Genomic DNA, 12461 nt, shown 5'->3' with positions numbered 1-12461 from the left:
CAAGTCTGACTGTTTTAAACAGCAGTCATCAAAAAACTAAATATTGTACAAATTAATTTCACCCTCACCCATGTGAACTAAGTAATGGTATGGATCAAAATGACTCCATTAAATGAAAGAGACAAAGCAGGTGAGGTAATACATTTTATTGGCCAACTTCTGTTGGTGGAAGGGAGAAGCTTTCGAGTTTCACAGAGCTCTGCTTCAGATCTGGGGAAGGTACCCAGAGCGTCCAAACGAAATACAAGGTGGAACAAACTGTTAAGCATAAGGGGCTCACACATACTGTAAAAGATCACTTAAAATGAAGTAGGCAGTTCACACTTAGTTGTAGGACCACAGAGGGTTAGTAAGCAGTAGGGTGTGTAACAAATTGTGGTAATGAGCCGTAAAACCATTGTGTCTTTTAAGTCCATGATTTTTAGTGTCCTGCAAAGTTATGAATTTGAGCGTATGTCCACGGGATTTGAACTCGCACTCAAACCTACCTACCCACTCCCTTCTGCCTGTGTACAAATCGCACTAACCCAGGCCTTGAACCTAGGGTCCCCATACCCCATGGGGTGGAGAGTCTGAATGCAAGTCAAACTGAGACCATAGATTCATAGATTCATAGATACTAAGGTCAGAAGGGACCATTCTGATCATCTAGTCTGACCTCCTGCACAGTGCAGGCCACAGAATCTCACCCACCCACTCCTATGAAAAACCTCACCCATGTCTGAGCTATTGAAGTCCTTAAATCATGGTTTAAAGACTTCAAGGAGCAGAGAAGCCTCCCTCAAGTCAACCATGCTCCATGCTACAGAGGAAACCGAAAAACCTCCAGGGCCTCTCCAATCTGCCCTGGAGGAAAATTCCTTCCCGACCCCAAATATGGCAATCAGCTAAACCCTGAGCATATGGGCAAGATTCACCAGCCACATGCTACAGAAAATTCTTTCCTGGGTAACTCAGATCCCATCCATCTAATATCCCATCTCAGGGGATTTGGCCTATTTACCCTGAATATTTAAAGATCAATTACTTACCAAAATCGCATTATCCCATCATACCATCTCCTCCATAAACTTATCAAGTAGAATCTTAAAACCAGATAGATCTTTTGCCCCCACTGCTTCCCAGGAAGGCTATTCCAAAACTTCACTCCTCTGATGGCTCCGAGGAGCCTAGTATTTCTAGTATTCTAGAAAGTTCTCCTCATAGAAGAAATGGTTGTAGGGGACAATCTTGGCTCAAGTGATCATGAGCTAATTCAGTTCAAACTAAATGGAAGGATTAACAAAAATAAATCTGCAACTAGGGTTTTTGATTTCAAAAGGGCTGACTTTCAAAAATTAAGGAAATTAGTTAGGGAAGTGGATTGGACTGAAGAACTTATGGATCTTCCAGCCAGAGGGAAGAGGGGAGAGACTGGAGAATAGCACTGTCACCAGGAAAAGGCAGGTCTATGTGATCGGGGACTCTTTATTGAGAAGAATAGACAGGCCTGTAACTAGAGCTGATCCTGAGAATAGAAGGGTGTGCTGTCTTCCGGGTGCTAAGATACGGGATGTAGACCTGAGGTTGAAAAGGATCCTCAAGGGAGCAGGAAAGAATCCCCTAATTATCCTTCATGTGGGAACAAATGATACAGCCAGATTCTCGCTGGAAAGTATCAAGGGAGACTATGCTAGGCTGGGGAAGACACTTAAGGAAATTGAGGCTCAGGTGATCTTTAGCGGGATCCTTCCTGTTCCTAGAGAAGGGCAACAGAGGTCTGACAAGATTATGACTGTCAACAGATGGCTTAGGCAGTGGTGCTATAAGGAGGGCTTTGGGATGTATGGCCACTGGGAGGCATTCACGGACAGAGGTCAGTTCTCTCGGGATGGACTTCATCTAGTAGGGAAGGAAATAGACTTCTAGGATCGAGGCTGGCACAACTGATAAAGAGAGCTTTAAACTAGGAATTGGGGGGAGAGGGATGGGAGATGTCCAGAAAATCTCCACGCCAGATTTTAGCATTGAGAGGGAAGAAGATGAAGTAAGAAAGGATACAGCCATGGGTAGGAGAATGTATATAAGGAGCGAGGGCGGTGTGGATACTAGTCTAATAGGTTATACTGACTGTAGAATGACTGTGCCTAATAGGGTACAAAATGTGAGCGAGGCCAAACAGCAAAAATTAAGATGTTTGTACACCAATGCGAGGAGTCTAGGTAACAAAATGGAGGAACTAGAGCTACTGGTGCAGGAAGTGAAACCAGATATTATAGGGATAACATAAACATGGTGGAATAGTAGTCATGACTGGACTACAGGTATTGAAGGGTATGTGCTCTTTAGGAAAGACAGAAACAAAGGTAAAGGGGATGGAGTAGCATTGTATATCAATGCTGAGGTAGAATGTAAAGAAATAAGAAGCGATGCAATGGCTAAGACAGAGTCCGTCTGGGCAAAAATTACATTGGGGAAGAAAACTAGTAAAGCCTCTCCTACGATAGTGCTTGGGGTGTGCTATAGACCTCCGGGATCTAATTTGGATATGGATAGAGCCCTTTTTAATGTCTTTAATAAAGTAAATACTAATGGAAACTGCGTGATCATGGGAGACTTTAACTTCCCAGATATAGACTGGAGGACCAGTGCTAGTAATAATAATAGGGCTCAGATTTTCCTAGATGCGATAGCTGATGGATTCCTTCATCAAGTAGTTGCTGAACCGACTAGAGGGGATGCCATTTTAGATTTAATTTTGTTGAGTAGCGAGGACCTCATAGAAGAAATGGTTGTAGGGGACAATCTTGGCTCAAGTGATCATGAGCTAATTCAGTTCAAACTAAATGGAAGGATTAACAAAAATAAATCTGCAACTAAGGTTTTTGATTTCAAAAGGGCTGACTTTCAAAAATTAAGGAAATTAGTTAGGGAAGTGGATTGGACGGAAGAATTTATGGATCTAAAGGTAGAGGAGGCCTGGGATTACTTTAAATCAAAGCTGCAGAAGCTATCGGAAGCCTGTATCCCAAGAAAGAGGAAAAAATTCATAGGAAGGAGTTGTAGACCAAGCTGGATGAGCAAGCATCTTAGAGAGGTGATTAAGAAGAAGCAGAAAGCATACAGGGAGTGGAAGATGGGAGGGATCAGCAAGGAAAGCTACTTAATTGAGGTCAGAACATGTAGGGATAAAGTGAGACGGGCTAAAAGTCAACTAGAGTTGGACCTTGCAAAGGAAATTAAAACCAATAGTAAATGGTTCTATAGCCATATAAATAAGAAGAAAACTAAGAAAGAAGAAGTGTCGCCGCTTAACACTGAGGATGGAGCGGAGGTTAAAGATAATCTAGGCATGGCCCAATATCTAAACAAATACTTTGCCTCAGTCTTTAATAAGGCTAAAGAGGATCTTAGGGATAATGGTAGCATGACAAATGGGAATGAGGATATAGAGGTAGATATTACCATATCTGAGGTAGAAGCGAAACTGAAACAGCTTAATGGGACTAAATCGGGGGGCCCAGATAATCTTCATCCAAGAATATTAAAGGAATTGGCACCTGAAATTGCAAGCCCATTAGAAAGAATTTTTAATAAATCTGTAAACTCAAGAGTAGTACCAAATGATTGGAGAATTGCTAATATAGTTCCTATTTTTAAGAAAGGAAAAAAAAGTGATCCAGGTAACTACAGGCCAGTTAGTTTGACATCTGTAGTATGCAAGGTCCTGGAAAAAATTTTGAAGGAGAAATTAGTTAAGGACATTGAAGTCAATGGTAAATGGGACAAAATACAACATGGTTTTACAAAAGGTAGATCGTGCCAAACCAACCTAATCTCCTTTTTTGAAAAAGTAACAGATTTTTTAGATAAAGGAAATGCAGTGGATTTAATTTACCTAGATTTCAGTAAGGCATTTGATACCATGCCACATGGGGAATTATTAGTTAATTTGGAGAAGATGGGGATCAATATGAACATCAAAAGGTGGATAAGGAATTGGTTAAAGGGGAGACTGCAACGGGTCCTACTGAAAGGCGAACTGTCAGGTTGGAGGGAGGTTACCAGTGGAGTTCCTCAGGGATCGGTTTTGGGACCAATCTTATTTAATCTTTTTATTACTGACCTTGGCACAAAAAATGGGAGTGTGCTAATAAAGTTTGCAGACGATACAAAGCTGGGAGGTATTGCCAATTCGGAGAAGGATCGGGATATTATACAGGAGGATCTGGATGACCTTGTAAACTGGAGTAATAGTAATAGGATGAAATTTAATAGTGAGAAGTGTAAGGTTATGCATTTAGGGATTAATAACAAGAATTTTAGTTATAAATTGGGGACGCATCAATTAGAAGTAACGGAAGAGGAGAAGGACCTTGGAGTATTGGTTGATCATAGGATGACTATGAGCTGCCAATGTGATATGGCTGTGAAAAAAGCTAATGCGGTTTTGGGATGCATCAGGAGAGGCATTTCCAGTAGGGATAAGGAGGTTTTAGTACCGTTATACAAGGCACTGGTGAGACCTCACCTAGACCAGAGGTTCAAACCCTGCTGCTTTCCAATGTAGATATAGCCCCGCTGGATTTGTGTTCTGGGAGTCTGCCAGAAGTATACCACAATCCCACAGGCTGACTTTCTGCGTCCTCTGGGCAATCAAGTTTGGTGGATAATCAAGTTTTCCCATACTGCACCACGAACAAAAGGCTAGAGCCAGCCACATTTTGAGAGAGCACTAGGAAGTCTGGGATATGGGTGGTTGGACTTGGGCCCACATAATGCAGTGTAGACACTACAGCCCCTGGTTGGGACCCAGGGTTCAACAGTTTCTAACTTGGTATTTCAAATGAGTATAGATGCTCAAGCCCTAGGTTAACAAACCCAGGTCTGCTATCTAAAGTTCTACGAACCGTGGGCTTATATTGCAGTGTAGACTTACCCTAAGAATATGTCCAAACAGGGATAAAAGCCCTATGGCCTGGGTCAGCTGACTTGGGCTCAGGCTGCAGGGCTAGAAATCACTGCATAGATGTTCAGGCTTGGGCTGGAGCCTGAACTCTGAGACCCGCCACCCTCTCAGGAGCCTAGAGCTCGAGTTTCTGCCCAAACCCAAATGTCTACATGGCAGTTTTTCAACCCCAGAGCCCAAGCACTGTGAACCCATGTTTATTCTCATTTAGGGGCATATCCTAAGTTCCCATGTTTGACTTTTTGAGGGTGTTGTGCAGATTTCCTTTGAGGACAAGGACTGAGAGGTCAGATATGAAATGATCGCTTTGTGAAAAGTGTTCACCCATGAGTGATAGGATGTTTTTGTCTTTCATCATTTTTTCCGTGTGAGTTCGTTCCAGAGCTTAGCGATTGTCTGGTTTTACCCACATAGTTGTTGGTGCATTTCGTGCACTGGATGAGGTACACCACATATTGTGATAGGCATGTGTAGGACCCAGGGAAGGTGTGTTGTGGGGGGTGTTGATCATCATAGCAGTGGAGATATGTCTGTAGGTTTTGGATCTGTTGTTCTGGCAGGGTCCGGTGCTTCTTTGAGTGGCTGTGTCCTGGTCTGTGGGGAGCTTCCTTCTGATGATGAGCTGGGTGAGGTTGGGGGGTGTTTGAAGATCAGAAGAGAGGATTTGGGAAAGACTTCTTTCAGTATTTAGTCCTCATCAAATGTGGGTTGTAATTGTTTGATGTAACCCCATCTGGGTTCTAGTGTAGGGTAGGGATGTGTAATCAGTGGGATGGGGGGGTGGGGTTTCTGTATTGAAGCAGGTTCTCCTGGGGTATTTGGGTGGCCCGTTCCCTGACATGATCTACTTCTCTGGTGGAATGTCCTTATTTAGTGAAGGCGGTGTTAAGGTGTGTAGCCTGGACTTTCTTTTCAGAGCAAATTCTGGTATCTGAGTACCTGGCTGTAGGTAATAGCTTTCTTGGTGTGTCCAGGGTGGTTGCTAGATCTGTGGAGGTCAGCGTGGGGATCCATGAATTTCTTGCATATAATTATCTGTATATAATCCATTTCTAAAACTGATTGTGGTGTCCAGGAAGTTGATAAAGTTCTTCCATAGAAGAAATGTATTCTAGAATCTAGAATACTGTGTGCAGTTCTGGTCTCCCATGTTTAAAAAGGATGAATTCAAACTGGAGCAGGTACAGAGAAGGGCTACTAGGATGATCCGAGGAATGGAAAACTTGTCTTATGAAAGGAGACTTAAGGAGCTGGGCTTGTTTAGCCTAACTAAAAGAAGGTTGAGGGGAGATATGATTGCTCTCTATAAATATATCAGAGGGATAAATATAGGAGAGGGAGAGGAATTATTTAAGCTCAGCACCAATGTGGACACAAGAACAAATGGGTATAAACTGACCACCAGGAAGTTTAGACTTGAAATCAGACGAAGGTTTTTAACCATCAGAGGAGTGAAGTTTTGGAATAACCTTCCAAGGGAAGCAGTGGGGGCAAAAGATCTATCTGGTTTTAAGATTCTACTCGATAAGTTTATGGAGGAGATGGTATGATGGGATAATGGGATTTTGGTAAGTAATTGATCTTTAAATATTCAGGGTAAATAGGCCAAATCCCCTGAGATGGGATATTAGATGGATGGGATCTGATTTACTATAGAAAACTCTTTCCTGGGTATCTGGCTGGTGAATCTTGCCCATGTGCTCAGGGTTTGGCTGATTGCCATGTTTGGGGTCGGGAGGGAATTTTCCTCCAGGGCAGATTGGAGAGGCCCTGGAGGTTTTTTTGCCTTCCTCTGTAGCATGGGGCATGGTTGACTGGAGGGAGGCTTCTCTGCTCCTTGAAGTTTTGAACCATGATTTGAGGACTTCAATAGCTCAGACATGGGTGAGGTTTTTCATAGGAGTGGGTGGGTGACATTCTGTGGCCTGCGCTGTGCAGGAGGTCGGACTAGATGATCAGAGTGGTCCCTTCTGACCTTAGTATCTATGAATCTATAAACACACTGGACACTGAAAGTTCAAAATTAACTTTTAAGTCACTTTTATAAATAGTAGATTTATACCTTTCTGCTTTTTGGAAAAATTCTGTAAAGCCAATGGGCCATATTTTCAAAAGTTGCATACCATGCGCGGTTGGCTTTTTAAGTAATGACTACTTTTTCCGGTAGGCTGTCAGAACAGAGCACTCAGCCCCACAGCTAAACAAATAGTGTTTTTAATTATATGGGAGAGCGGATTGCTTTTCTAAGTTACATTGTGAATGTAGATAGGGATTTGTATAAATTGATTGGGAGTGGGGCACAAAAGAAAATTAATTCAGGTTTAACTTCTTGCTCAGAAACCTAAGAAGATTCTGTATTTTCACAGACCTGTTTTTTTTAATATGCTGCAAATTGATAATGGATTATAAAGAGCCTGTTACAATATGTAACCTCATTTAAAAAGTACTTCTGTAACAGTTGCACTACTAATGCTGAATTTTCATTTCTTTAACAGTGAAGACTAAGAATGAGGATTTCTCACAAGTATTAAACTACTATGTAAGATTTAATACTAAATCTAGATATTAGATACTAAAATAATAGCCCTGTTAGATGTAGTGTCTCGATACTAAAATAATAGCCCCATTAGATGTAACTGAATAGATAATCTAATGCTCATTTGTGAGCTAAAGCATTTATTTAAAATATCATAGAGTTCAAAAGAAAATTAATGCAAAATGAAAATACGTTATGATCTATTGGCCTATTGTAAATCATTTGCCTCTTGATTGCCATTTTATCAAGACAGTATAAACTTTCGTATGGTGATATTGATTGCAAGATATTTTTACAGTATTATAGTGCACAATAAAATTTGTTAATTGTGACAAGTTCATATTTTGAATTTTGTCAGGATTTTTCCCACAAAATGCATCTACTGTAGATATGATACAAACGTTTGTGTATAATAAAACTTGTTTCCTTCTAGTAAGCTGTGTTAGGTGCTGCTAAACCCAGACAAAAATAAATGAATTTAAGACCTCATGAGATAACTTGTATGCCTATGTTACTTACTCCTTCAGTAAGCAGTCTGAAGCTTGTTTAACTAATGTGATATTAAAACAAAATTAAAGCACAAATACCAAATGAGCTCAGTTTGCGATCAGTAAAAACAAAAACATTTTCAAATAAGGAAGCCAGCTCTTCTTCTAAAGGTTTTCTTCTCTCTAAATGAAGTACATGCTACAAAGGGGAAGTCCATATTACAAGCCAGTAAGCCTAACTTCAGTATCCTGCAAACAGGCTGTAACCATAGTAAAGAACAGAATTATCAGACACGTACATGAATGTGATATATGGGGAAAAGTCAACATGGCTTTTGTAAAGGGAAATCATGCCTCACTAATCTATTAGAATTCTTTGAGGGGAGGTCAACAAATGTGGACAACGTACTTGAACTTTCAGAAAGCCTTTGACAAGGTCCCTCACCAAAGGCTCTTAAAGCAAAGTAAGCAGTCATGGGATAAGATGGAAGATCGTCTCATGGATCAATAGCTAGTTGAAAGATAGGAAAGGGTAGAAATAAAGTGTCATTTTTCACAGTGGAGAGAGGTAAATAGCAGGGTCCCACAGGATCTGTACTGGGACCAGGGCTGTTCGACATATTCGTAAATGATCTGGAAAAAGGGGTAAGCAATGAGGTGACAGACTTTGTAAACAATACAAAATTATTTCAGATAGTTAGGTCCAGAGCAGGCTGTGAAGAGTTACAAAGGGATCTCACAAAACTGGGTCACTGGGCAACAAAATGTATAGTTTTAGCCATGTTGATCCCAGGATATTAGAGAGGGTGAGGCAATATCTTTTATTGGACCAACTTCTATTGGTGAGAGAGACAAGCTTTCATAGAGCTTGTAAGTTTGTTTCTCTCACCAATAGAAATTGGACCAATAAAAGATATTACCTCACCCACCATGGGCAACAAAATGACAGATAGAATTCAATGTTGATAAGTGCAAAGTAATGTACATTAGAAAACATTACCCCAACTATACATACAAAATGATGGAGTCTAAATTAGCTGTTACCACATAAGAAAGAAATCTTGGAGTCATTGTGGATAGTTCTCTGACAACATCTGCTCAATGTGCAGTGGTAGTTAAAAAAGCTAACAATGTTAGAACCATTAGGAAAGGGATAATTAATAAGACATAAAATATCATAATGCCACTATATAAATCCCTAGTATGTGCACACTTTGAATACAGAATGCAGTTCTGGTTGCCTCATCTCAAAAAAGATATATTTGAATTGAGAAGAGCAACAAAAATTATTACGGGTATGGAACAGCTTTCCTGTGAGGAGAAATTAAAAAGACTGAGACTGTTCAGTTTGGAAAAGAGACGACTGAGGGGGGATATGACAGAGGTCTATAAAATCATGACTGGTGTGGAGAAAGTAAATAAGGAAGTGGTATCTACCCCTTCGCATAACACACAAGAGGTCACCCAATGAAATTAGTAGGCAGCAGGTTTAAAACAAACATAAGAAAGTACTTCTTCACACAGTGTGCAGTCAACCTGTGAAACTCATTGCCATGGAATGTTGTGAAGGCCAAAAGTATAAAAGAACTAGATAAGTTCATGGAGAATAGGTCCATCGATGGCTACTAGCCAAGACGGTCAGGGACACAACCCAATGCTCTGTCTCTCCCTAAACATCTGACTGCTAGAAGCTGTGATTGGATGATAGGGATCACTCAAAGTGCCATTTCTACTCACTCCCTCTGAAGCCTCTGGCACCAGCCACTGTCTGCAGACAGGATACTGAGCTAGATGGACCATTGGTCTGATCCAGTATGGCTGTTCTTATATTATAATCCCCTGTGTTTTAGTATTGCTGTAATCTTAATTTCTAATATAAGAAGAGTCTTGAGAGAATTCATGGTATGTTAGTGTTTAGGGATATATGGTGCCCAGTGGGAGTGAAACAAATTTTTGGAAGCCAGACTATCCCTCATTCAGAGAATCGCCCACGAAGGGGTTGGTCAAAGAGGCAGGAAAACTTCCCCTCCGTTTCCTGCACAGTGTCCCCTGAAGGCAAATAGGGGCTGAGAAGGGGTCCAGAGGTTGGAGGGGTCCAACTTCCTAACCCCATGGCTCCTGGAGACAACCATTCCTGGCTCCATAAAGGCCAGAAGCCATCCCTATGGACAGTACTTGGCTGATTCCCAGCAGCACAGCACCTGGAGTGGATGTGGAGTGGACGCTCCAGCCTATTAGGTTTCCCTATTTCATATGAGTACTATTGCAGTTGCTGATAAGTCTGATGTCTGTCTAAAATGTTTGCATATTTACTTCCAAAATGGAAGGAGTTTACTAAGGGCTCCCACAGGGCTGAGAGCCAGAATATTCAAATAGAGAGAGATAAGTGGCCATTGTTCTACTTTAATAGCACACAAGTGAGAGAGAATCACTACCTACATCACATAAAATTGATTTTATACAAATGGGGGACTGACTTTCTGAGTGCTGTCAGGCACCATTCTGATGGCTTGAATGTTCAATGGCCTTGTGTCCTCTTTTCAGGTACTCTCCACTTCATAATATCAAACTACCAGAAGAGGATGGAATCCAGTATCCCTCGATGTTACTTCTCACAGCCGACCATGATGATCGTGTGGTCCCTCTGCACTCGCTGAAATTCATTGCTACTCTGCAGTATGTGGTGGGCCGAAGCCATAAACAAACAAACCCACTTTTCATTCATGTTGATACCAAGGCTGGGCACGGAGCAGGAAAGCCGACAGCTAAAGTTATAGAAGAAGTGTCTGATATGTTTGCCTTTATAGCACGGTGCCTAAATCTTGATTGGATTGAATAGGTAGAATACACATTACTGTCTCAATTAGAAATCAAGGGCTTTTACACTACGTGAAAACAACCAACCACTTGGTGTAGTACTTACATTTAAGAACTGCAGTTTAATATTTTATTGATCCCATCTGCTGTGGAGTTTTGGTCTTTTAAGCTTCCTTCTTTTTAATATTTACTTGGGTTTCTTTTCTACTAGGTACATGTTTTAAATAGCACCTTTGAATAGATAGCTGAATTGCTGGCAATGCTGTTGTGAAGATTTAGATTCCCGAGTTTGTGGTAGTTGAGCTTATTTCATATAAAACAGTGTTAATGTATTTTGCACCTATAAACATATCCAGTTCACCTGGAATTAAATGTAAGTACTGTTCCAGTACAAACACTTGGAGAATAATATCAGTTATTTAAGAATGTTATGGTTATTACAAAATCTTTTCAATTAAAATGCTGAAGTACAAATACGCTGGGTCATTTGAAGTCAAATATTGCTGTTAAAAAGCTTACACTTCACATTATTCATAACAATGTATTACAGTCCATCATACGTCTGTTGCTTAACTTCATCAGTTTCTTGCAGAAACTACTTCACCAGCTTAGTATCAGGTAATTTATTTCCACATGTAATAGAAACTGAACCTGCAGAATTTGGATCATCTCTAGGATTTTACTGTGTTCTTTTTAAGTTGCACAGATAATCTTGACAATGTTGTCCCTGGATCTTTAACTACTTCTGAAGAGCAGACCAGATATCACCAGTGTCGCCACAGAGCCCTGATAGAGCTCCCCCAAAACTGGACATTCACCAGGCTGTTATGTTTTGGGCCTACCTCGCTGGGTCCTGTGTGGTATTTAAGCCTCCTGAGTCTGAACAGAATCCAGGTACTGCCCCTGGCTTACAGTCCCTATGCGTACTCAGGGTGAAGATCCTCTTCTCTGGCACTCCCTCATGAGAGATGAGACCCTGCAATCCAGCTACCCAGCCCTTCAGACTAGTGCTGACCCCTTAGGCTCATCCATAGCTTAAACACATACTCTCCCCAAGTTCAAGCCATGTGAGCATTCTGGGTTTACAGTTTAGCTCAATATGGTCATTCAACAGTGAAAGCAAACAGACCCATTAATTTTGCATAGGATTCTAAAATAGCATTACTCTTTTATTCTTGGGCGAATTCTGGATCACGGTGCATACACAGAATTTATGTCCCCTGCAGATTTCTGTGCTTCCCTGCAGAAAAATGACTTTCTGATGGGGAAACAAAAGGAAGCCACAAAAGCAGTTATGTGACCCTCCCCAGCAGTTTTAAGTGCCAAGGGTAGCTGGCAGAGAGGTAAATCACTGTGGGGCCTGGGGCGTGACTGCAGAAGACCCAGCTGGTGGCTCCTACCCTGCACCGGGCTCAGCTGCTAGTCCCAGCTGGCTGGGAAGGAGGGGACTTCCTCTTCCCCGCATGGCACCCAGGCCATGTCAGACCCACCTCCAGATTTCTCCCCTGGCTGTAGGAAGCTCTGCAAATTCCTCCCTTCTCCCCACTGTACTTCCTGCACACATCGCTCCTCAGCTGCAGGGGGAGGGAACACTGTATGGGGAGCTGCTCCCCTACCCACCCAACCCCCATGCATCCAGACCCCCTCACACCCAGACCCACCCACCCACCGA

The 12461-nt window shown here is 41.7% G+C and overlaps 1 protein-coding gene across 3 annotated transcripts in view; it reads left to right on the top strand.

Moving 5' to 3' along the window:
- LOC119853315 (prolyl endopeptidase) overlaps positions 1-11263 on the top strand; it is a 190660-nt gene extending 179397 nt beyond the window's left edge. For 2 of the 3 annotated variants that reach the window (XM_038396251.2, XM_038396252.2), the window contains exon 15: positions 10517-11263. In XM_038396251.2, the coding sequence (XP_038252179.1) occupies positions 10517-10811 (295 nt within the window). In that variant the 3' untranslated portion in view covers positions 10812-11263. The remainder of the gene's footprint in view (positions 1-10516) is intronic. The other variant, XM_043510736.1, reaches the window with a different exon arrangement.
- The last annotated feature ends 1198 nt before the right edge of the window (positions 11264-12461 follow it).

Source organism: Dermochelys coriacea, chromosome 3, assembly GCF_009764565.3.
Source record: "Dermochelys coriacea isolate rDerCor1 chromosome 3, rDerCor1.pri.v4, whole genome shotgun sequence".
In the NCBI taxonomy this organism is placed as follows: Eukaryota; Metazoa; Chordata; order Testudines; family Dermochelyidae; genus Dermochelys; species Dermochelys coriacea.
The sequence above is the reverse complement of the archived record's forward strand: the minus strand, read 5'-3'. Positions and strand labels throughout refer to the sequence as shown.